We start from the raw sequence: 25,227 nt of genomic DNA, 5'->3' as shown, positions 1-25,227 counted from the left end.
ACTCTCTAGATTTGAGAGGGTAGAGTCAGAAGAGAAAGTGATGAAGGAGGAAAATTCTGCAGGCCCAGAACTAGAAGAAGGACCAGTCAGAGCAGGAAAAGCCACCACTGCAATTCAGCCAGTCTATATGAGAGAGAGACCAGGATGGGGAGTTTTGCAAGAGGGCGAAGGAGAACCATCCTGGGGGATGCAAGAGAGCTGGGAAGCCCAATGGCAGGAGTTCCTGAAGACACTGCAGCCCATTCATGCAGGAGGGGGAAAGCCGCTGATGTTGGAGACTGCTCCGTGGGACGATACCAAGGCTTTTCTGGCCTCCTTTGAGCAAGTGGCCACAGCCTGCCAATGGCCTAGAGGAGAGTGGGCAGCCCAACTCCTGCCAGCACTGAGTGGGGAAGCAGAACAGGCCTTTCGAAGCTTGGAAGCCAGAGATCAGGAGGACTATGGGAAAGTGAAGGCCGCCATCTTGCGCGGGGAAGCCCTGAGAATGGAGGCGCAGCGCCAGCACTTCAGGCAGTTCTGCTGCCAGGAGGTTGGGGACCCCCGAAGGCTTCACAGCCAGCTCCAGGAGCTTTGCTGCCAGTGGCTGAAGCCGGAGAGACACAGCAAGGAGCAGATCCTGGAGCTGCTGATCCTGGAGCAGTTCCTGGCCAGCCTGCCGCCGGAACTGCAGAGCTGGATCCGAGCAGGAGGGCCGGACAGCTGTTCCCAGGCTGTGGCCCTGGCGGAGGACTTCCTGATGAGCCAGCGAGAGGCTGAGACAGGACAGTGGCAGGTGAGGTTTTAGCATTTAATTGCCAGAGTCCTCAAAAAGGACACAGGATATGAATTAGGTTGCAGAAAACACCTGCAATTATTCTGTTAAAAGAATGATAGAACAGAGAACATATAGCAAAGGCTTCTGGACCAGCTTAACTTGATGTGCTGAACACCATTCCAAATAAGAGCATTTGTAATGCTTCCAAAAGATGCTCCAAATGTCTAAAGTTCCACCCTTGTCATTTTGCCACATACAATACCTATCTTTGCACCTTTATTGTTGTTGTTGCTGTTGTTATTATTCATGGGAGGGGCCATGGCTCAGTGGTACAGCCCCTGCTTTGCATGCAGACGGTCTCAGGTTTGATCCCTGACATCTCCAGGTAGGGCAGGAAAAATTCCTGCCTGAAATCCTGGAGATCCGCTGCCAGTCAGTGTCAACAATACTGGGCCAGATGGACCAAGGGCAGCTTCCTGGGTTCCTATTATGATTATTCCATTGATCAATATATTTTATTAAATGTAGCTATATTTTGACTTAGTACAACATATCTGAGGGAGTAGATTCAAACAGTTAAGCTCTTATAATCCATTTAACCAAAAGAGCAAAAAGCGTTTCTTGCCCACAGCAGTTTATCCTCTAGCCACATTCCTCTGTTCTGAGTGGGAACATCCTCCCTTTTTCAGGGACCCCTGAAGGGGGAGCGTTGGGGCTCCCTGGATGCAGAGGAGGACCCCCTGAAAGCTGCAAAGGGAGAAGCCAAACAAAACAGTGATGTGGAGATCGGAGTACTAGGTAAGGATTCGCGGAGCTTATGTGTTCTGCTTCTTTTGTGTCTGTGGGATGTATAGGGCGACCAGACAAAAAAAAATACGGCCATTGTTCTTGTACTCGTATCAGTTTTGTAGAAGAGGGAATTTTGGCAAATGCAGTTTTTTTCACGCAGGGGATCAGAGCAGCTGCACCAGATGAAGTTCCCTCTTCAGTGCCGGTATTGAACGTACAGGATGTTTGGCCCCTTATTAAAACTTCCCAGAATTGCCAAAGCCCAGTTTTTCAGACTTTCTCATGGTCAATGTCATCTTCTTAGAACAATATTCTAGCAGCGCCTCAGCAAGATTGTTGGTAGGTGAAAGCACAGCTCCTTAGAACAACTCTGCCGCACATACACTGTGAAAAGGAACCAGCCATGAACAAGACTAAACAAAACTGGGCAAGGAACTCCAAGGAAGAGTTCCTGGAGGTTAGGTTGTAACTCTGCTCTCTGTTTTGAAGGATGACTCATAAATACATTTAGGGCGCAATCCTATGCAGATAGGCAGCCATCTCCAAACTCGGAAGTGACCGCCTATCCAAAGCAGGGCAGGAGAAGCACGGAGGGGATCGTTCCCTCCGTGCTCCTCCTGCCATGCTTTTTCGGCTAGACAGCTGATTGCTGTCTAGCCGCGGGAGGGCAGAGCGCGGGAGGAGGCTGCCGTATGACACATTGGATGTGTCGTACAGGCATTTCCACCCTCCCCACCCCCAGAACGCCCCCCGCCTGAACACCCCATTTTGGCTGCTCCACACTCCTCTTGCAAATGCGGAGCACAGGGCTTTTCCGTGCTGCCTGTGAGGCAGCCCAGAAGTGTGCGAAGGCCGGTTCCTGGAAAACCAGATGTCCTATGGCCGTTTAGCCACTGACTAGGGGCCGTGGGATTGCTCCCTTATAAATAAAATAATAAATGTGGTCATCCTAACCATAAAGGCATGGATTGGTTTCCTTTCTAAAATCCTCCTTCCATCCTTTGCAGGTGGTGGAATTAAATCCCCAAGTTATGCCAATTCTTCACTTCCTTCTGAAGAACAGGAAATGGACCAAACTGGGGTTAAAGAGGTGTGTGACATTCTGGTGAGTCTTTTTGTTATGTGCAAGGTTGGGGGGTATAGAGGAGTATGGCTACCAGGAAGAGGGCCTTTTCTGCTGTGGCACCATGGCTGGGGAATGAGTTCCCTAGAGAGGTTTTCCTGGTGCCTGCGTTGTACTTCTTTCAGCGCCAGTTGAAGACCTTTTTATTTTCCCAGCATTTTAGCATCCTAGTCTTTTAGCTCTGCTGTTTTAAATCTGTATTTTAAATCTCTGCATTGCCGCTAGGTTTTATTCTGGTTGCAGTTTTATATTGTAGTTTTAAGCTTTTATATTTTATATTGTTTTATGTTGTACCTTGTGGTTTTAATTTTCTTGAACCACCCAGAGAGCTTCGGCTATGGGCAGTATAGACAGGAAATAAACAAACAAACAAATAAATAAAATAATGGCGATACATGTGCCCGAATGTACTGGGAAAAAGTTTAAAGGACATCATGCCCCTCAAATATCCATAGGATCGCAGCCAGAGGCAGAAAGCAAAGGCTTGTTTTCTCAAACATGAGGGAATGCAAATCAATATTTGTAATGCAAATCAATATTTGTAAATGTTGGGGAGGAGTAATTTTCTCCTTTTATTTATTTAACTGAATACTTTTCAGTGGACTCATGGCTGTAAAATTAATTGTTCTCAGTTTCAAGGTGAGTGTTGCTGTGATGTTTTGCCTTAATGCTCAAAATTTAATGGGGATTGGGTGGCGGGCTCGTTTCCTCTTGCAGGGACTGACCGGTCCCAAGAAAACCAGCCTGTCTTTGCAGATGGTCCAGCAGAGTCTGACCCAGCCGAGCCATCAGGCCATAGTCTGGCAAGTCCTGCAGGAGGATGGTGGAAATGTAGATTCTTTGGGTAAGGAGCTCCTTTGCTCAAATCCAGGAAATTCAGTAAAGATGAGCTGAATTAATTTGCCCGTTGTATATTGTAAGAAGTTTATAGACGGAAAGAGGGGTCCTCTTTGAACATCTAAAATATGTACATATATATTTTAAAAAGAAACAAGACATTAATAGGTTTTATTCCATTCCCAGATACTGTGATTGAAATGTAGACCAAATTCTGGGAATATGGATTGTAGCTCTTACCTTTTTTCCAAAGTAGCTTTGCTTTACCTTTCTTTCTCTTGGCTTCACCCTCTCCCCGTTTCATCACCCCCTTACCCTTATCCACTGCCAGGATTGTCAAGTATGGCAAACTAAAGTACGTGTATTGCTAGCCAGGCACATAGGTCTGCGATGAAGGCGGAAAGAGGTGTAATGGCTGCTGATGTTACAAAGTTCCTGATGACTCCCTAAAGCAGTGATGCTCCCCTTTACGGTTCTTAAGAATATGAGGAGACACCCACGGGATCAGACCGCAGGTTGATCTAGTGCAGCATCCTGCCTCCTGCAGTGGCCAACCAGGCATCCATAAGTAGGGCTTAAAAGCAATGGCCTCTCTCCTACCGTGGATCTGCAACAAATGGTATTCAGCATCATACTGCCTCTGAACATGGCATTTCCATGAAGCCTTCATAACCCAAAGCCAGTGAGGGATGTTTACACGTGCTTCCAGCATTTAAATAAGCACAGCTTCGAAAAGAAGAGACACATATCCCAGACAGTCTGTTGCAGTTCTGTCCCTACTTCCCCCAACCTCAGGAGGTGTCTCTTCAGAAAACACAAACCCCTAAAAGTCACCCCTTCTGCTTCAGCCAGGCCTGACACGCAGCACAGATCTTTGGTTCTTTCAAGAACAAACACTTTTTCTGTTAAGAGTAACTGCTTCTCTCTCTGTCTGATCTTTTACTCTCAGTCTTCTGCTGTCTCAGGTGCTTATTCTTGGCTTCTTTCACTGCTTTCTTCTTTGTCTCATGAAAGTTTTCTTCAGCTTCCTTCTCTGTCAGCCATGACTCCCTCACTCCAGCTCTTCTGTGTCTCTCCATCCCTCCACGTCAACTGCCAACCTTCTTTTTCTCTTACCTGAGCAACCTGTTCCCTCCCACACTCCCTGCTGTATCTAGCTTACCATTTCAGCTTCTTCTACACATGATTAGTAACTGCCACATCAAATCCCATCAGTGTGGATATGTAATAGTGACTTTAAAAAGCATATCATACTATATAGAAAGGTGATATGCAACATACATCTTTACAAAAGCACATCAAATAACACATTTCAATCATTCTGTAATTGAAAATGTTATCAATAAATCTTCCAAGTATCACCATTTCAGTCTATCCATAATCAACATTATTACTTCATCTTTTCTTGTTAGATTAAGCATTTCCAATTGTAAAACATATTTTATTCTGCCATTTTTGGATTGAACATGATTTGTCAACTTCCAGCAGTTAATAATACCCCAAGATTTATTAGGATTAGGATAACATCCAATGTTATGCAAGTGGACCGCTAATCACACAGTGGGAGATTCCCTTCCCCTCTTATCCCTGGCAAACCTCCCCCCCCCACCGCATGCCTGGAACTCTGCTCTGGAGGGTCTCCCAAACCTGTAGAGCAGATTTGGGGGGCATGCAGGAGGCTGCACAGGGGAAGGGGAATTCAGTCTGCCAGTGGTATCTGTTCTGCTTGTCTAAGGACATCATTGGATACAACCCACTTTTTCTGTATTTCTCATATTTCTATTTCTCACATGCCTCACAATTCTGCAGAAGGGTTTCTGGTTTGCAGAAAGTGGCAATACGTTCCTTCATTTAAAAAATAAAAAATAAATTTTCTAGCCATTATTCGCAATTAATATTTTAAATTAATTTACCTATTTTAAATTAATTTCAGTTATATTAATTTATGTAAGAAGTGCCTCCTCATCTTGTGCCTGGAGTTCCATAATTTAAAAACTGCAGCCCCAGATAAAAAGAGAGGGTTGACATGCTCAGAGGGCATTTCTACATGAGGCTTTTATCCTGCACCTTTACTGAGGCTTCTGCGTCCAGATTCTGTGCGGGATTAAGACCGGCTCTTTTACACATGCTTTTTTCCGGTGGGTTTCTTTCTCTGCCTTTTTATATGTTTCAGTATACAACCACTAGATGGTGCTGTGGTATAGAATCATAGAATTATAGAATAGTGGGGTTGGAAGGGGCCTACAAGACCATCGAGCCCAACACCCTGCTCAGTGCGGGACTCCAAGTCAGAGCATCCCTGACAGATGGCTGTCCAGCCTCATCTTGAATGCCTCCAGTGTGGGAGAGCCCACCACCTCCCTGGGTCATTGGTTCCATTGTCGTATTGCTCTAACAGTCAGGAAGTTTTTCCTGATGTTCAGCCGGAATCTGGCTTCCTGTACCTTGAGCCCATTATTCCATGTCCTGTACTCTGGGATGATCAAGAAGAGATCCTTGCCTTCCTCTCTGGGACAACCTTTCAAGTACTTGAAGAGTGCTATCCTATCTCCCCTCAGTCTTCTCTTCTCAAGGCTAAACATGCCCAGTTCTTTCAGTCTCTCTTCATAGGGCTTTGTTTCCAGTCCCCTGATCATCTTTGTTGCCCTCCTCTGAACCCTCTCCAGTTTGTCTGCATCCTTCTTATAATTGCGCAGTCACAGGAGACTCTCATTCCACCATTTGTAAATAACACCAGACTTTCCTCATTAGGGAAAAAAACTATGATGATGGAGGATGACACCATCTTCTAAAGGACCCACAAACTACCATGAGTAAACAATCACAATAAAAGCCTCCTGTAGAAAGGCTCATAGAGACAGAAATTAAACACAGATCTAGTAGAGACAGAGTACCTTAGAAAGAACAGTCAGGAAAATGGAGGCTGAAAGCATCTTGTAAACAGGCCACCAGACCATGGGCAATGTTTGTTTTTCTATCTCTGCAGCTGACAAGAAGGGATGTCAAGTCAAAATGGAGAATTCTCCATGTGGAGGAAATGAACCAGAGGACACACCCAGGAGAGCCCTGCAGATAAGCCAAGCGAATGTGCTGGGGACAGCCGAGATGCAGGAAGAAGGGTGCAAGTCCAAAGAGGGACAAGGGATGCAGCTGATAGAGAGAGTGAAGGAATGCAATGAGCTCACAGAAGATTTTACAACTGCAGTTAGCCAGCCTTCCAAAGTACGCACAAGGGATAAAATGCCCTTGTTCTCCAAGTACGGTAGAAGGTATTGCTACAGATTACACCTCGATATGCTACATTCCAGGGAGGATCACAAAGAATATCCCATGTCAGAGGGAAATCGTCAACAAAATTCATGCTTTGATCGATATCAGAGAATGATAACAGGAGAGAGTAAATCTGAATTCTTTGAGAATGGCAAAGGGGGTAATTTGAACAGACACCAGAGTAACCACACAGAAGAGCAACCTAATGATTCTCCTGAGTGTGGAAAGATCCTGAGTTATACAAAGTCACTGAAGAGAAATCAAGGTATTCAAAGTGAAAGGAGACCATATGAATATTCTCATTGTGGCGAAAGCTTCAGTCAGAGAGAACATTTGATGAATCAACAGCAACTTCATACCGAAGAGATAAGGCATGAATGTCCCAAGTCTGGGAAAATCTTCACTTTTGGACAAGCAGTAGTGAGACACCAGGTAATTCATACTTCCATGGAAACAGAAAAATATTCCCAGTGTGGGAAAAGTCTGACTGAGAGTGAACATTTGAAGAAACATCAGAGTATTCATACTGGAGAGAAACCATATTGTATTCAGTGTGGGAAATGCTTCCGTGACAGGCACAAGCTGAAGAGACATCAAAGAATTCATACTGGAGAGAAACCATACAAATGTTCCCAGTGTGGGAAAAATTTCATTCGGAGTGAACATTTGAAGAGCCATCAGAGAATTCATACTGGAGAGAAACCATACAAATGTTCTCAGTGTGGGAGGTGTTTCACTGATAAACAAAGTATGAAGAGACATCAGAGAATCCATACCAATCAAACAAAAGTCCTCGCGGTGACAAAACTTTCTGTCAGAGAGTGCACTTGATCATCAGAGATTCCATGCAGGAGAGGAACCATTTAGGGCACAATCCTATGGAGGTAGTTGGCAGCCTCTGAAATCAGAGGCTGCTGACTAGCCAATGCAGGACGGCCGTAGCATAGAGGCAATCCTCGCCTCCATGCTCTCGCCACTCATTTTTGGCTAGATTGGCAATTTTGCCTGTCTAGCTGCAGCATTTCAGAGCGGGAAGAAGGGAGGCTGTGCAGCTTCCCCAATCCCGCTCCTGGGATGGCTCCCTTTTCCCATCTCTGCACTCCCTCCAATGGCTAGATAAAGAAGAAACCTCTCTTGGACAGATAGTTTTATGAGACATCTGAGAACTAATTTTTGTGAACCACCCAGAAAGCTTCAGGTATTGGCGGTATAGAAATGAAATAAATAAATAAACTCGGAGGTGACAGAGGCTTTTTGAATGCCCTGAGTGCAGGAAGCATTTTGTTCTGAAAGATGCAATGGTTAAGCTTCAGAGATAATCCCAATGAATATTGTATGATGGGGGGGGTCCACCAAAATACATTCTTAAATACAGATAAGAGAGTGGTGATAGAAATGAAATTGGTAAGAGAATCTTCCATCAGGGATATGAATTGATTGGACATCAGAGTAGGCAAACAAAAGAGAGTACTTATAAGTGAATTGACTATGTGAGAGTGTCACCACAAGCAACTCTCTCAGGCTCAGCTCTCCCCATCTCCAGTGAAGGAAAATTTGTGTTATCCTCACACCCCTCCCATCTTTATTATGGAGATAACTGTACGGAAACTTTATTTCTTCCCTCATAGTCCAGGAACCATTTACAGATACTTCAAACTAATAAAATACTTCCATTATAAAAATACACTAATTTGAAAGCACATGCATGTTGTGCATGCTTCTATGTTTTGGGTAGGGTGAGGGGTTAGAATGATGCAAAATCTCAGTAACCATGAAGTTCTTGATTTCAACACCGCCTGCTATGTGCATTGTTGTCATTACCACCCTAAGGAGAGAGATGGCCAAGGTTTGAAAAACAGCAAGGAAATCTGGTTTGCAGAGAAAAGGAGTCTGCACCTGTTGCTTTATTTCTATGGTTCCTGTTCAAATGCCACCATAAAGTATTACCAGTGTACATAGAATGTTGCAGATAACAACAGGAGAAGGGGGAAAAACTGAGGCTTTCTGTCTCTGGGAGCTTACTGTATTTCTTGTGAGAAGGGGGAAAGCTAACAAGTGGGGGCTGGATCTGCAGAAACCAGCATGGGCATTTCTAGGTACCTAAACTATTCCCTATAGACATAATTTAGCATATTCTAATTTATATGAGATGGTGTTGTGGGGAGGAGAAGTTTAGTTTTGTTAGGCACTGGGGAACATTTTGGGACAAGTTGGGTCTGTACGAAAGGGATAGGCTCCACTTGAACCAGAACAGAACGAGAGTGCTGGTGCTTAATATTAAAAAGGTGGCAGACCAATTTTAAAACTGATTCCTGGGGGAAAGCTGACAGGAGAAGTGAGGCCTACCATTTGTGTACCGGACCCGTGTCCTTCCTGGCTTTTAAAAGCGGCCAAGGGAGGACCGGATCAGTGGGTAAGGGTAGTGGTGAATGCCTCTTTACAGCAAGGTGTGGTGCCATCTTGCCTAAAAGAAGCAGTTGTAAGACCTCTGTTAAACAAAACCTTCCCCAGACCCCACAGTACTGGATATTTTCCACCTGATCCCCAGTATTCATGGTTAGCCGAAAGATATTACATGCCCCCTGAAGAATCAGGCTTGCAGTTGGGGTGTACTCCTGGACTCGGCCTGAACCTGGATACTCGGGTCTTGGTGCTGACCAGAGGCTCCTTCACACTGAGCTTTTATCCTGCAATTGAGATTGCTCCTTCACGGAAGTTTGCGGGCTCTTTACATGACGCCGTGATCATTCCTGTACTAAATGCCTTTTGTTCCGTTTTCAAATAGATCTCAGATCATGAGCTATCCAATTACCCTGTGGTGTTCCTCTTGTTTCCTCCGTGAAAAGAGTAAAAGCGGCAAGAAGAGGAGCGAGATCAATGGAAGAGAATGGAAAACTCAGATATGGGGAGAAGGCAGGGGGGAAGGGGAGCGGGGAAATGAAGCACGTGAAAAAGGAAGCCATTGTGATCCTGCATTTAAAACGGAAGCAGAAAGCCCCGTATTAAATGCAGGATTTCAGGCTGGTGTAGAGATGCCCCAGGAGTACATTTGCACAGCAGAGGCTCATGTGCCAACTGCATACTCATTCCTAGAGATGGCTGATCTGGCCACGGTCACGCATGCCTTCGCTTCATCCTGTCTGGCCTACTGTAATGAACTCTCTGTGGGACGGCCTTTGAAAATTGTTCAGAAATTTCAGCTGGTCCTGAGTGCTGCGAGCACATGATTCTCTTGTTACAACAGCTTCACTGGCTATTAAGTCAGTTTCTAGGGAGGGGGTTGGACTGTTAGATGACAACAGAGTTAAAAGAGGATAAGGAGACTGCAGAGAAGCTGAATGAATCATTTGTTTCCGTCTTCGCTGCAGAAGAGTTGGGCAGATGTTTGTGCCTGATATTTTCAGGAAGGGAGTCTGAGGAATTGAGGCAAATGGTTGTAACAAATCCTAGACCTTATTTTTAAAAAACATTTCAAGTGAATTTTACATTAATAACAAAATGATGTAACATCCAGTCACACCAAACATAATAATCAAACATGGGATACACCTGATAAACACAATCAACATCAATCCAAATGAATTAGGTGACACAGTAGACTGATTGTAATTGTATATATACAAAGTTTGAGGAAAATATTTCAAGACATTTTTTTCCAAAGTCTTATTCTAACAGGTCTCTCCAGCAGCAAGTTCCATGAGTTGATAGAGCTGCAGTAATGTCTTTATTGCTATTAGCATAATTAATAAATATCTCCCAGATAAAAATTATCAATGCTGCTCAGAGCCATGCTGCTTGACCTGTTACATTCGCTTTTCCATCAATGCAACAGACCTTAGCGTATTTTTTCATACAGTAAGGGATGCTGATTGTTGTTGTTTTTCCCCTATATAGATGCTATTATCATTCTACAGTCACCCACATGAAAGTAAGAGGTTCCTTATGTGCAAGGTTTTTATTTTTTCCATCAAAAATGGCTAATAGAGCTAATTGAGGGGAGGGGGGGGGTCAGTTTTTTGCTGAGTAATCGTTTCAGCCTCTTTGAAGACATTACTCCAGTACTGGTTGACCGAGGGGCCAAGCCAGCACATATGAAAGTAGGTGCCAATTTCATCACAACCTCTCCAATGCTTCAGGGATGTTGAACTTCTGATACGACTTCATTGCTTCGCCCCTTGGATAGCTCCTTTAGAGTTCTGACTGGTTTGACTGAAACCCGGAGCGGATTCACCGCCCCACACATTGGAGCCACCAGCCTGCATTGCTCTCCTCTAGTTATGGGAGAGGGAAGGCACCATCCACAGTAAGGTTGGGGCTGGACACTTTCCTGATAGCGTTTCCACTCTTGTCTTCCTCAACGATGCTAAGTCCTTTCAATAGCACCCAAATGCAAGCGCAGTACTGACTCTTCTGAAGAGGCTCTGCAGAATGCCAGATTCCAGTGTGGTAGAGCAGCCATTTTGGGGGCAGCACTAATTCAGTCACGCTACTGAAGTGCAAAATGGTGGGTGGAGACAAGCAGGCGCCACTGGGGAGATCTCTCCCACCTACAGGCCTGCTTCCCTTGTCTGCTTTGGTGGCTGATATCGAGTCCCTTCACCAGGTGGCTTTCAGTTGGATAAACAGGTGCTGAAGGGGGATTTGGAAGACTGTAATTAATCTGCCCAGGAGTGAAGCATAAAACTAAGATCTGTCACAGGTGGCAATGAAACTGCTTCCTCCTTTTCATCCAGCCCTAAAGTCTCATGTCCTTGCTCCATAGTGGAAGTTCAAGGCAAAATATATATGAATCTGAGAAATCCAGTATCTCCTTGGATCTCAGAGCCATATCTTCCCATCCAGCATTCTGGGTACTTCTCCAGGAGGGATGCTCAGGCATTTAAATCATATTATTCACTTTAACAGTAATGAGAATTCTCAGGGTATTATTGGAGGCTCCCCAGCACAGGAATTTACTGGCTTCTGTACATCTCACAGAAGCATACAGTCATGTTCTCCATCTCTACAGATATCTCAGATGTGCTTATATTCAAGGCATTTTTATTTATTTATTTATTTATTTATTTCATTTCTATACCGCCCAATAGCTGAAGCTCTCTGGGCGGTTCACAAAAATTAAAACCAAACAACACACAATAAAACAATTTAAAATATATAGAACATTAAAACCACAATATAACAATACAACCACAATAAAACCTAGCAGCAGTGCAGGAGTTTAAAATACAGATTTAAAACAACAAAGATAAAAATTTAGAAAGCTAAAATGCTAAAATGCCTGGGAAAATAAAAAGGTCTTCACCTGGCGCCAAAAGGAATACAACGTAGGTATTTGCCATTCCAAATTTCTTCTCCTCTGAGGTTTTGTTTTGTTTTCCAAGCTGATGATCTCTCTAGAACTCACCAGCACCTGCAGGGGATTCACAATAAACCATATTTACCTAACCATTTCATTTGGTATTAATTTCCTTTGTAATAATTACATTTCTATACCACCCAGTAGCCAAAGTTCTCTAGGCAGTTCATAACATGATGAAACAATATAAAACCTTCTACAAACAAAAATGGAAAATGGTTTGAAACAGTTAAAATCAATTTACAATAAAACCACCAGGACCCTATAAAAAAACCCTATAAACTATATTTAAAAGCCCCATCATAATCCATCAAATGCCTGGAATTAGCAGAGTGATAGGCGGCAGTATTGCAACTGAAACTCTCCCCATGACTTGAGTTCGATCCCAGCGGAAGCTGGGTCCCAGGTAGCTGGCTCAGGTCGACCCAGCCTTCCATCCTTCCAAGGTCGGTAAAATGAGTACCCAGCTTGCTGGGGGAAAGGTAGTCACGCCTGGGGAAAGCAATGGCAAACCACCCTGCTATAGTCTGCCATGAAAATGCCAGCGTAAGCAGGCGTCCCTCTAGGGGTCAGTAATGACTCAGTGCTTGCTCAGGAGGAACCTTTCCTTAACTTGGTGCTGAAAAGTCTTAACCTGGTGTCAGGTGGACCTCACTGGGGGAAGCATTCCAGAATTGTGGGGCCAACACTGAGAAGGTCCTTTCCCACGCTTCAGATGTTCATCATAATGAAATGAAATGAATGAAATTTCAGACTAACAGGACATTTCAACATTTGGGCGGGAATGATGATGATATATAAGCATACATAGGCTTTCAGCTATGCAGCCCTGATCCTATGAGTGTTTTTTCAGAAGTCGGTCCCACTAGATAAAATCAAGGTTTGTTGTTGTTCAGTCGTGTGCGACTCTTCGTGACCCCATGGACCATAGCACGCCAGGCCTTCCTGTCCTGCGCTCTCTCCCGGAGCGTGCTCAAGTTCATATTCATTGCATCGGTGATGCTATCTAGCCATCTCATCCTCTGCCGTCCCCTTCTCCTTTTGCCTTCCGTCTTTCCCAGCATCAGGGTCTTTTCCAGGGAGTTTTCTCTTCGCATTAGGTGGCCAAAATATTTGAGCTTCACCTTCAGTATGTGTCCTTCCAATGAGCAGTCAGGGTTGATTTCCTTTCGGATGGACTGATTTGACCTCCTTGCAGTCCAGGGGACTCCTAAGAGTCTTCTCCAGCACCACAGTTCCCAAGTAAATCTGCATAGGACTTTGGCATGCCTACAGCCCTTGATCCTATACCTTCGGGGGCCTTAAAGAGCTATTGTGTTGTTCGGGCAGGCATCTGGGGTGGGTTAGGGTATTTTTAGAAATGTGATGTTTTTAATGTAGTATTTTATTGTTTTAAATTGTTCTTGTTGTACATCGCCCAGAGTGGCTGGGTGACCAGCCAGATGGGCGATTAATAAATGTAATAAATAAATAAAAATTTAATACATAAATAAAATTATTGTGGCATTAGCCCAGTTCCTTAGATGCTGATTCATGTATTTGAACAAACCTCTTCTGCTACAGTAGATCTGTCAGGGCGCATAAAGGAATCTTTTCCACCCTTAGGGAAGATCTGTAACGATTGAGCCGCCCAGCAGAGGGCAGACCTGTGAAGCGCCGTCTGCTTCTGCAGCTCAGCTTTCAGCCCACAGAGGAAGAGGAGGAGGAGGCGGCGGCGGCGGCGGCGGCGGCGGCCCGGGGAGAAACAGCAGGGGTCGCTGTGGCAGAGAGCAGCTGCAGCCGCCCGCTGTCCCCGCTCCAGCCAGCCGCCCGGTCCAGCAGGGAGGGCGTCCGGGGATTCCAGGCGGACCTTCCCCCGTCCCCGGCCTGAGCCCCGCGCAGCCGCCCGAACGGAGCTGAATAACCGAGAGAGAAAAATCCAGCCGGTCAAGGGTCACACCGGCCTGCTCGTCGCTTCCGGTATGGTTTCGGCGCTCCATCGAGCTCTGTTGTTGCTGGGGCAAAAGCGCTACATAGCTGCGTGCTAAATGGGTGGCGCAGGGCCGCCCTTTAGGTTACGATCTTACATGCACACTTGCTTGGGAGTAAGACTTCTCTGTAGACATAAATAGGAATAAGTTACTCCGCCTCAGTACCTACCTGCAATATGGAGGTAATAACACCGGGTAAGGGTTATTGGGTTGTTTCAAGTAGCCTCAGCACTCTCCATCCGCCTTCCCTTGTGCAGTACGAGCCCATTATTAGTGGCCTAAATGGCAAGCTTGTTATAAGCCTCTCTCTCTCTCTCTCTCTGTATCGGATCCCATTCCCTGTTCGGTCTGTAATTTGGTGATCATAGTAAGAGTGGTCTATATTCCCCCCATTTGCAATTTACTTATTTGTGATATATATATATTCCACTTACTATAATAAAATCCCTAAGCAGTTCACACAGATGTATTAAAATCACATTTAAAATGCAATCTTAAAAACACAGCATTAAAAACAGTTCCAGTTACAATAAAAGCAGTACAAGGAGCAATAAGATGGAGCAGCATGATTAATTTAATTACAGCCCAGGGAAAACCTGGGTGAACAAGTATGTTTTCGGGAGGCGTTTTTAAAGATGCCACATCTAGTCCAGCATTCTGTTCACAGAGTGGCCAACCAGCTCTCGACCAGGAACTCACAAGCAGGGTATGAGCACAGCAGCACCCTCTCACCCATGTTCCCCAGCAACTGGTGTACATAGGCTCACTGCCTCTGGTATTGGTACTGGACACACATACTCCGAGGTATGTGTGTCTGGGGATTGCAGCCTAGCAGTGCAGTTCTATGCATGTCTGCTCAGAAGGAAGTTCGATTCAGTAAGTGTGTGTAGGATGGATGGGGAGGGGACAGATCTGTCATACATGATGTCATCAAGATTCTTGGTTTTCCATCACAAAGCTCCTTTCATACAGGGATTTTTTCTGCACAGATATCAACGTATTTTTGTGCACATTTTTCATATGTACGCATTTTTGTACGCATGCAGCTATTGTCTAAAGAATGCTTTATGTATCTTAGAATTGTATTTAGTCGTATACGCACATTCAGTCATGCTCATTTTTTCTTTCTTTCATGGAACCCACTGTAACCCTGGAAATGTACAGATTTCCAGCTGCAAATAGTGCCTGTTTCCCCCTTTAGTTTCAAGAGGTGTGAATCAGGAAAATCCATACAAAAGAAAAGCGCAGTAGAGCAGATGTCTGACCCATCCTTAATAGGAGTGCAGCCTAAGAGATTAAGGGCACAATTCCATGCATGTTTAGACAGAAAAAAATCCTACAACTCTCAGCATTCCCCCAGCCAGCCATGCTGGCTGGGGCATGCTGGGAATTGCAGGACATTTTTCTGTCTAAACATGCATAGGATTGTGCCCTTATTGTTGCAGAAGCCTTCACTGACAAGGGCCTGCATCATCAGATGCATGCAGGGTCATTTTTATATAGAATATATTTGGACTAAATAATCCTGAAAGTTAAGAAATCCCTTCCATCTTTTCTGGTTCTATGAAATGACTTTATTTTTACAATATTCAGTAAATAGTTCCTGCTGACTTCAAAGCTATTCCCTTATATAATTTATTAGTAATATAGTGTCTTAGTTTGACCATAGCAGCAAAACCCCATGTTTTACCCAGCCAGTCTTTTAGTGCAGGTAAGTCTTCAGACTTCCATTTTTATTTTTATTTTATTTTGCAGATAATAACTGCCACAATAGACACGAAGCCTCCCAGTTCCTTGTATACTTGGTGAACTGACTTCGCAGGGTAATTTAAAAGAAAGGAAACCAGGCCTTGTATCTTACAATCTTTTCTATTAAAATGATTTTTTTTGTCCAGTATCTTTTAGTCGCTGCACATTCCCACCATAGGTGGAGATACCGTCCTATCTTTTTTTCCAACTTCCAACAGGTAGACTGGTAATTTTTATCTGATTTACTATTGCTGAAGTCAGGTGCCATCTTGGCATGAACTCAATTCCCTCTTACCATTATGTTCATTGAGCATTCGTCACTTTGGTTCCAAAATTTTTCCAAATATCCATAGGACTCTTTTCACCTATATTTTCCATCCATTTGATCGTGAAATTTTTCCCTTCTTCTGGCCCCATGCCATATGTTAAAAGGAGTTTATAATGCTTGGACAGTACATTTCTGGTGTTTTTCAAAATTATTTTTTCAAACTCTGTTACGTTTCTTAATTTCAGTTATCTCTTCTACTAAAAATGATCTAATTGAAAATACTCTAACTCTAGATTTGATTGGGTAGAGTCAGGAGAGAAAGTTATGAAGGAGGAAACATCCACAGGCCCAGAATTAGAAGAAGGACCAGTCACAGCAGGAAAAGCCACCAGTGCAGTTCAGCCAGAATATATATCAGAGCGGCCAGGATGGCGAGTGTCACAAGATGGCAAAGGGAAACTCTCCAAGGGGATGCAAGAGCGCTGGGAAGCCCAATGGCAGGAGTTCCTGAAGACACTGCAGCCCATTCAGACAGGAGGACAAAACACAGTGATGTCAAAGATGGCCCCATGGGAAGATACCAAGGCCTTTCTGGCCTCCTTTGAGCAAGTGGCCAAAGCCTGCCAGTGGCCTACAGGAGAGTGGGCAACTCAGCTCCTGCCAGCACTGAGTGGGGAAGCAGAGCAGGCTTTTCGAAGCCTGGAAGCCAGAGATCAGGAGGACTATGGGAAAGTGAAGGCCGCCATCTTGCGCGGGGAAGCCCTGAGAATGGAGGCGCAGCGCCAGCACTTCAGGCACTTCTGCTGCCAGGAGGTTGGGGACCCCCGAAGGCTTCACAGCCAGCTCCAGGAGCTTTGCCGCCAGTGGCTGAAGCCGGAGAGACACAGCAAGGAGCAGATCCTGGAGCTGCTCATCCTGGAGCAGTTCCTGGCCAGCCTGCCGCCGGAGATCCAGAGCTGGATCCAGGCAGGAGGGCCGGACACCTGTTCCCAGGCCGTGGCCCTGGCGGAGGACTTCCTGATGAGCCAGCGAGAGGCTGAGACAGGACAGTGGCAGGTGAGGTTTTGGTTTTTAATTTCCAGAAACTGTAATGAGACACAGAATGTGGATTTGGATGCTGGAACTATTTGCAGTTATTCAGTTAAACAGTGATAGAATTTATACACATGGCAGAGCTGAAACTCTCTGAACTGTCAGTTGAACTCCATCTACTGACTGCTATACCAAATAAGAGCATGTCAACCATATAGCATTGCCACACAGAATGATTGTTTTCAGTGTGGCAATACTACACCGTTGTAGTATTCAGTTTTCAGAGTGTCAAATCCTTTACAGTACTTTTCCACCATATCCTCACCATACCTCTGCAAGGTAGCTTCAGGCTACCACACTTAATTTTTGGTAGGGCAATTGTGCCTTTAAGACAGGGGTGGTGAACTTTTTGCAATCCGTGGGCCATATTCCAATTTAGGAAAAGTCTTGGGGGCATATTCCAACAGGGGCAAGGCCTTTTCTGTGGTGGCCCCCACTCTGTGGAATTCCCTCCCTAGTGACCTCCGCCATGCTCCCTCTTTGATGAGCTTCCACTGGGCTTTGAAAACCTGGGTGTTCAGGCAGGCGTTTGGGATGGGTTAGGGTTTTTTTTAGAGCAATGTTGTTTTGTTTAGTTGATCATGTAAATTGGCTGTATTTTGTGTTGTTATTTGTACTGTATGCCGGGTAGCTGGCCAGATGGGCAGCTAATAAATCTAATAAATAAATAAGTGCAAAGTGGGTGGGGAGAAGTTCAAAGGCCATCTAGTGTGATGGCTGTCATCTCTCTTCTTTTGTGAGTATGAAGTAAGAAATGTCTTAATTTCATGACACGTTGCCTGAACTTCTGCTAATGGATCTTTTAGACGTCACAGATGTATGTGCCCAGCATGTAACTACAACTCAGGGTCACCCAAGTAAAACCCCAAGCTGCAGATTTCAGAGAGCACTGCTGTAAGCACTCTTATGCATCTCTACTTCCAAATATGCAGGAAGGAATTATGCACAAGTCAGCAGTGGCAATAATGTAAAAACTCACACCCTCTTTGCACTTGAAATGAGCATTCCCAAAATATTGCTTGTCATCAGTACTCCAAAAGAGCAATATTTAAGAACATAAGAAGAGCCATGGTGGATCAGACTAATGGACTGTCTAGTCCAGCATTCTGTTCATGCAGTAGCCAACTTATGGGAAAGCCACAAGTATGACATGAGTCTAATAGCACCCTCCTAGTCATTTTCCCCAGCAACTGGTGTATATAGGCATACTGCCTCTGATACTTGAGGTAGCATATAGCCATCAGGACTAGTAGCCATTGATATCCTTCTCCTTCAAGAATTTGTCCAATTCCCTTTTAAAGCCATCCATGTTGGTGGCCATCACTTCATCTCATGGAAGTGAGTTCCATAGTTTAACTCTGTGCTGTGTGAAGAAGTACTTCCTTTTATCTGTCCTGAATCTCCCACCAATGTTAAGGAACTATTCCAAATTACTGAAAACTAACTACTTAAAAGTCAGCGTTTACTTATGCATTGATAAGAGACCCAGACAGCTGATGCAGCTCCAAGATTGCAGTGCCAGAGATTACAGAAAGCCCAAATGAAAATTGGCACTGGCCAGAGCTTCAGTGCTAGGGGAAAGCTGCCTTTCTAAGAACATAAGAAGAGCCCTGCTGGATCAAACCAAGGGTCCATCTAGTCCAGCATTCTGTTCACACCCTGGCCATCCAGCTGTCCAAGGGAAACCCACAAGTAGGACAGGAGTGCAATAGCGCCCTCCCACCCATGTTCCCCAGCAACTGGTATACATACACACAGTGCCTCTGATACTGGAGGTAGCATATAGCCATCAGGGCTAGTAGCCATTCTCCTCGAGGAATTTGTCTAACCCCCTTTGAAAGCCATCCAAATTGGTAGCCATCACTACATCTTGTGGTAGCAAATTCAAAGTTTAACTGTGTGCTGAGTGAAGAAGTCCTTCCTTGTATCTGTCCTGAATCTCCCACCAATCAGTTTCATGGGATGATGAGGGAGGGAGAAAAATGTCTCCCTATCCACTTTCACTACACCATGCATAATTATGTTCACCTCTGTTGTGTCTCCCTTCACTCACCTTTTCTCTAAGCTCAACAGTCCCAGTTGTTGTAACCTTTTCTCGTAGGGGGGTTGCTCCAGCCCCTTGATCATTTTAGTTGCCATTTCCTGTACTTTTTCCAACCCTACTATATCCTTTTTTAGGTGTGGTGACCAGAACTGTACAGTGTATTCCAAGTATGGCCTAACCATAGATTTGTATAAGGGCAGTATGATCCTTTTTATTCATAGAATCATAGAATAGTAGGGTTGGAAGGGGCCTACAAGACCATTGCATCCAACCCCCTGCTCAATGCTGTAAAATTATTCCTTTCCTAATTATGTCTAACATGGAATTTGCCTTTTTTACAGCGGCCACACACTGGGATGACATTTTCATTGAGCTGTCCACCACAACCCCAAGATCTCTTTCTTGGTTAGTCACCCCTAGCTCAGATCCCATCAGCTTATATGTGATGTTGGGCTAGTGCTGATCAGGGAAATCTGGCCACAGCCGGGATGTGGTCCACGGTGTGGAGGGCTCCATCCCTGTTTGAACTGCTTAACGAAGTGTTGAAAATTGATAGGTGTAGCTTTTTCCAGCTTGTACATCCAATGATGGCAAAAACACAGCACCTCTTGGAATTCTGGCAGCTAGTCCTAGGAGCTGTGATGGAAGGAGAGTGGGCTTGGAAGTCCTACACGCTATTCATAGTTATGTAGCTTAATCTCAAAATAGCGTCCTGAGAACCAGGAGCTCCTGAGATGGATGAGCAGAAAGTGTCCCTTGCTCATAGCAGTTACTCTTCCAGCAAATTCCCTCTGCTCTGAGTGGGATCATCCTCTCTGTTTCAGAGGCCATTGAAGGAGGAGTGTGTGGATTCCCTCAGTGCAAAGGAAGAGCCCTTCAAACACGCGAAGGGACAGATCTACAAAGAAGCCAAGCAAAATTGCCCAGCAGAGATCAATGTGTTCGGTAAGGATTCACTGAGCTGATACAGGGAAGCGTTCCTCCTTTGCGTTTGTGGGATGCTTATGCTAACCCGATTAAATAGTAAGGCCAACTTCCTGTACTTGCACCAGTCTTATGGAAGAGGGGATTTGGGCAAATGCAGCTTCTCATGCAGGGGATCAGAGCAGCTGCACCAGCTGACTTTCCCTCTTCAGTGCCACTACTGAAGGTAGAGGATGCTTGGCTTCCTTTTGCTTGGCCAGTCATCTCTGCCACCAAGAATCATTCTATAATACATCGCTTCGCAATAGTATGACCCATATCTAAGCATCCCACTTTGATCAGAAGCTACACAGTTTTTTCAGATGTTCCCTTGATCAATTTCATCTTTTTCAATTTCATAGTTTTCTCAAACATTATTTTAGCAGCTCCTCAGCAAGGTCATTGAAAGAATTCTTGAAATAAGTATGCAAGATCCAAGCCGCTGCATCAAACCAGAACAGCATAGAGGAACTCAGTCGGTCTGCACATACTGAGGGTCCTTCATCTCCATCATGAAATGCAGAGATGGGGAACCTGCGGCCCTCCAGGTCTTGTTGGACTACAGTTCACATGATCACTGAGCATTGGCCATATTGGCTGGGGCTGATGGGTGTTGTAGTCCAACAACAACTGGAAGGCTATAGATTTCACAGCCAGGGTGGAAAGGAGGCAGCTTTGAACAATGATGAGCAAGGAATACTACGGGAGCGTGCCTGGTTATTTTCCTGTGTAAGGAGGAGAAGCAATGGATGCCAATGCTGCTCAGCCGTGACCCAAAGGAGGTTTGGTTGGCTCCTTGTTTAGTTTTAGGTGAGCTGTTCTGGTTGGCGTTTGAATGATTTTAAATGTAACTCTGCTCTCTGTTTTTGGAGAGTACTTTGCTTCTGTTTATAATGGGTTTATTTTGATCATTGTTTCCTGCGATATTATAGGCTTTAATTTGCATGTCACCTTGGAGGCCCCATTTGAGGCTGAAAACAATGCATAAATAATTTTAGAAATAAGATAAACCACAAATGTGGTCATCCTAGGGATGAAGGGATGGACTTGTTCCCCTCCAAAAACCCTCCTTCTGTCTTTCTTAGGCAGTGGAAAGAAATGCCACAGTGTTGCAAGTCCATTGCTTCCTCCTGAAGGACAGGAAATGGTCCAGACTGGTGTGAAAGAGGTACGTGATGTTCTGGTGAGTCTGTTACGTGCAGGGTTGGGGGTATATAAGGGTCTGGGTAAGACATAAGCTCCAGTAGCTGGCCAAATTGTTGGTTCCTTTTACTGCAGACCCAGCTCCATGGGACATGCTGGGAGAATGTTTAAATGGCAACATCCAATGCTCCCGAGTGTACATTGGATTGCAGCCAGAGGCCCACACTGAACGTTGCAAACAGGGTCCTGTGTTCTCAGATATGGGGCACTGCAAAACAGTATTTGTAAATATGGGGTGGTGGGGCAATTTTCTCCTTTTATCTGTTTCACTGAATATTTATGTCGGTGGATTGATGATTGTAAATTAATTGCTTGGGGCCAATGTGTAATATTTTGCAGTCTTTCTTCTGCAACAAAATCTGAAGGGGAGTTGGTGGCTGTCTTTTTTCCTGTTTGCAGGAACCGATGGATCTCAAGGAAACTAGCTTATCTCTGCAGTTGGTCAAGCGGAGTTTGACTGAGCCAGGTCAACGGACCATAGTCTGGCAAGTCCTGCAGGAGAATTATGGGAATATAGATTCTTTGGGTAAGGAGCTCTTTAACTCAAGTCCAGAAAACCCAGTAAACATCACCCAATCTGATTTCCATTTGTAGAATTGGAAAGACTTGAGGGATAGAAAAAGGGGTCCTCTTCCAAATCCTGATTTTTTATTTTTTTATTCAATTCCCAGTTATTTTAAATGAAATATAGACCAAATGCTGTGGAAATGTATGGAAAAGTGGTGATATGGGCTGAGTGGAATAGTGAACTCCAGCCCTCACCTCCTTTCCAAGATAACTTTGCCTCAACGTTCTTTCCCTTGACTCCCATCTCCTTCCTCTCTCCATTCCTTCAACCCCATCCCCTTGTCCATTGCTGCTGCTGGGACTGTTAAAACATGGTAGACTTTGCCTCTTTTTGTAGTCCGAAGTATGTTCATTGGCAGACATGCAATTAGATCGGAGATGTGCTTTGGAATAGATATACTGGCATGGATGTCACAAAATTCCTGATGACTCCATAAAGAATCCCCTATCAGATTCATAAGAACATAAGAGGATGCCCACAGGATGAGACCGAAGTCCGTCTAGTTTAGCATCCTGTTTCCTGCAGTGGCTAACTAGATACCCAGAAACAGGGCTTAAAAACACTACTCCTCTCCTGTTGTGGCTCCCAGCAAATGGTATTCAGTGTCATGCTGCCTCTGAACATTGCATTTCCATCAAGCCTTCATGACTCAAAGCCATTGATAGATGTATCGTCTATGAATTGATGTAATCCCCATGTTAAACCATCTATGCTACTAGTCATCAACATGTCACATGGCAGTGAGTTCCCTCGATATTTTGTGCATTCTGTGAAGTACTTCCCATGATCTGTTTTGATTCTAATATTAATCAATTTTATGGGATGATTAGAAGTCCTAATATGTGGAAAGGAGAAATAGTTCGTTCAATCCACTTCATTCACACCGTGCATGGTTTTATAAACCCATGTCATGTTCCTTGTCCGCAGACAAGTTAAAAGATAATTCCAAAACAAAATACAAAAAAATACAAAAATAACAGTTAAAGCATTTCAAAACCCAGCACCAGCTGGGGTAAGTGGCTTTCAAGCCCATTTTAAAAGCGAGTTCTGAAGAGGCCAATTTGGGAAGCAGGGCCAAAAATATGGTGTTATGATACTGCCATTTTTATATACAGTCCATTTCTTAACATTCCTTATCAAAGGATTTGCCTCTGTGAACTGTCTATCAAAAACCCAGTATCTCCTTCCTGATTCATAGGTGTCGCATCAAATCCCATCTGTGTATATGTAAAATTACGATTTTAAAAACCTTATTACAGAAAAGCTGATATACAGCTTTACAAAAACACATCAAATAATGCATTGCAAAACCCAGAGAAGAGTTACCCTTCCTCTCTGGAGCAGATTTGTGGAATGTGGGAGCGGAAAGAGGGAACGAAGTCCGCCAGCGGTGTCTCTTATACTACGGAAGGACACCATCGCACACAATCCACTTTTTCCTGTGTTTCTTGATTTTGCTGTGTGCCTCACAATTGTTTGGAGGAGAAGCTTGCAGAAAGTGGCACTGGTTTCTTTCATTTAAAAAATAGCCCTTATTCAGAAATACTATTTTAAACTAATTAATCTAAGAAATGCCTGATGTTGTGCCTGGTTTTTAGATAATTTAAGAACCACAGCTCCAGATAAAAGGGGAGGGTTGACATGATCATAGAGCTAGAAACAAACATGGATGTATCACAGAGAGAAATGCCTTAGAAGGAAAAACCAGGCAGAAGGAGGTTACAGGCATGAGGTCACCAGAGCATGGGCAAAATTCCTCTTTCTGTCTCTGCAGATGACGAGAAGGGAAGTCAGGTCAAAATAGAGAATTCTCAATATGGAGGAAATGAGCCAGAGGACACACCCAGGACAGCCCCAAGCCAAGCGAATGTGCTGGAGACAGCTGAGATGCAGGAGGGAGGATACAGGTCCCAAGAGGAACAGTGGAAGCAGCCAGTGAAGAGAGAGAAGGAATGTAATGAGCTCGCAGAAGGTCTTGCAACTGTGATTAGCCAGTCTTCTGAAGTATACAGAAGCGAGAACATGCCCATGTTCTCCAAGTATGGTAGAAGGTATCGCTACAGATCAGAACTTGATATGACAGATACCAGGGAGGAGTATGATGAATGTCCTATGTCAGAGGAATCATTGCAGCAAAATTCATACTCTGATAAACAGAGAACCATCACAGAAGAAAAAAAATATGAATGTTCTGAGAGTCAGAACATCTTCACTTTTGGACAAGCATTAGTGAGTCACCAGGGAATTTATACTGGAGAGAAACCATACAAATGTTCTCTGTGTGGTAAAAGCTTCAGGCAGAGTTCAACTTTGATGAGTCATCAGAGAATTCATACTGGAGAGAAACCATACAAATGTTCTGAGTGTGGGAGATGCTTCAGGGAGAGCGGAAAGTTGAAGATCCATCAGAGAATTCATACTGGAGAGAAGCCGCACAAATGTTTTCAGTGTGGGAAAAGCTTCAGGAAGAGTGAAAATTTGAAGAAACATCAGAGAATTCATACTGGAGAGAAGCCACACACATGTTCTCAGTGTGGTAAAAACTTCAGGCAGAGTGAAAATTTGAAGAAACATCAGAGAATTCATACTGGAGAGAAACCATACAAATGTTCTCAGTGTGGAAAATGGTTCAGTCGGAGTGAAAATTTGAAGATCCATCAGAGAATCCACACTGGAGAGAAACCATACAAGTGTTCTCAGTGTGGGAAATGCTTCCGTCGAAGTGAAAATTTGAAGGAACATCAGAGAATCCATACTGGAGAGAAGCCATATAAATGTTCTCAGTGTGGGAGATGCTTCAGGCACAGTGCAACCTTGATGACTCATCAGAGAATTCATACTAAAAAGAAACAATAAAAAATATTCTGAGTGTGGGAAATGCTTCAGCCAGGGAGATTTGAAGGAACATCAGAGAATTCATACTGACTGTATGAAAGTGTTTGGTACGAGAAAAACTTCAGTTAGAGGGAGCATGAAGGAACATGAGAGAATCTATGCAGGGGAGTAATCATTCAAATTCCTTGAGTTGGGGAGAACCTTCCCTCAGACAGATTGGTTCAACAGATGTGGAGGGGCTCACAGAGGACAGAGACATTATTAATGCCATGAGTGCAGGAACTGTTTCAGTCAGGAAAGTGCAATGGTTAACCTTCAGAGAGAATCATAATAAATATCCCTGGTGGCGGGGGTTCCCCCCGCAAAAAAACTATCATAAAGTAGTAGGGTTGGAAGGGGCCTACAA

At 44.3% G+C, this 25,227-nt stretch overlaps 2 protein-coding genes and 1 long non-coding RNA gene across 4 annotated transcripts in view; 2 read left to right on the top strand and 1 right to left on the bottom strand.

Moving 5' to 3' along the window:
* The window catches only part of LOC146355980 (uncharacterized), a 38,220-nt gene extending 28,540 nt beyond the window's left edge, over positions 1–9,680 (top strand). The window contains exons 2-6 of the mRNA XM_084831473.1: positions 10–772; positions 1,444–1,552; positions 2,551–2,648; positions 3,384–3,510; positions 6,490–9,680. Of these exons, the coding sequence (XP_084687599.1) occupies positions 41–772; positions 1,444–1,552; positions 2,551–2,648; positions 3,384–3,510; positions 6,490–7,604 (2,181 nt within the window). The 5' untranslated portion in view covers positions 10–40 and the 3' untranslated portion in view covers positions 7,605–9,680. The remainder of the gene's footprint in view (positions 1–9; positions 773–1,443; positions 1,553–2,550; positions 2,649–3,383; positions 3,511–6,489) is intronic.
* A 1,120-nt stretch (positions 9,681–10,800) lies between these two features.
* On the bottom strand, positions 10,801–14,394 carry LOC146355979 (uncharacterized). The gene is made up of 2 exons (XR_014787308.1): positions 14,269–14,394; positions 10,801–12,183 (listed from the first exon to the last, which is right to left on the bottom strand). It is a non-coding gene; the product is annotated as an uncharacterized LOC146355979 (long non-coding RNA).
* Positions 13,741–24,909, top strand: LOC146355978 (uncharacterized). 2 transcript variants are annotated; one of them, XM_084831500.1, is made up of 6 exons: positions 13,741–14,088; positions 16,410–17,172; positions 20,077–20,197; positions 21,301–21,383; positions 21,818–21,944; positions 23,761–24,909. In XM_084831500.1, exons 2-6 carry the CDS (start codon positions 16,441–16,443, stop codon positions 24,840–24,842), a joined length of 2,145 nt encoding a protein of 714 aa, XP_084687626.1. In that variant the 5' UTR covers positions 13,741–14,088; positions 16,410–16,440; the 3' UTR covers positions 24,843–24,909. The 2 variants fall into 2 exon arrangements, with proteins under 2 accessions (XP_084687626.1, XP_084687627.1); XM_084831501.1 differs by having other exon boundaries at positions 13,847–17,172.
* The last annotated feature ends 318 nt before the right edge of the window (positions 24,910–25,227 follow it).

The sequence above is a fragment of the Heloderma suspectum genome, chromosome 2 (genome assembly GCF_057233095.1).
Source record: "Heloderma suspectum isolate Gila_16-S chromosome 2, 16-S_ref, whole genome shotgun sequence".
NCBI lineage: Eukaryota > Metazoa > Chordata > Lepidosauria > Squamata > Helodermatidae > Heloderma > Heloderma suspectum.
Note: the sequence above shows the minus strand (reverse complement) of the source record. Positions and strands in the feature narration are given on the sequence as shown.

Bases quoted from the DNA above. Each gene is read 5' to 3' on its own strand.
- LOC146355978 (XM_084831500.1), top strand. From the start codon at position 16,441: ATGAAGGAGGAAACATCCACAGGCCCAGAATTAGAAGAAGGACCAGTC. The intron at 21,384-21,817 runs GTACGTGATGTT...TCCTGTTTGCAG, and splicing joins TCCAGACTGGTGTGAAAGAG to GAACCGATGGATCTCAAGGA. The intron at 21,945-23,760 runs GTAAGGAGCTCT...CTGTCTCTGCAG, and splicing joins TGGGAATATAGATTCTTTGG to ATGACGAGAAGGGAAGTCAG.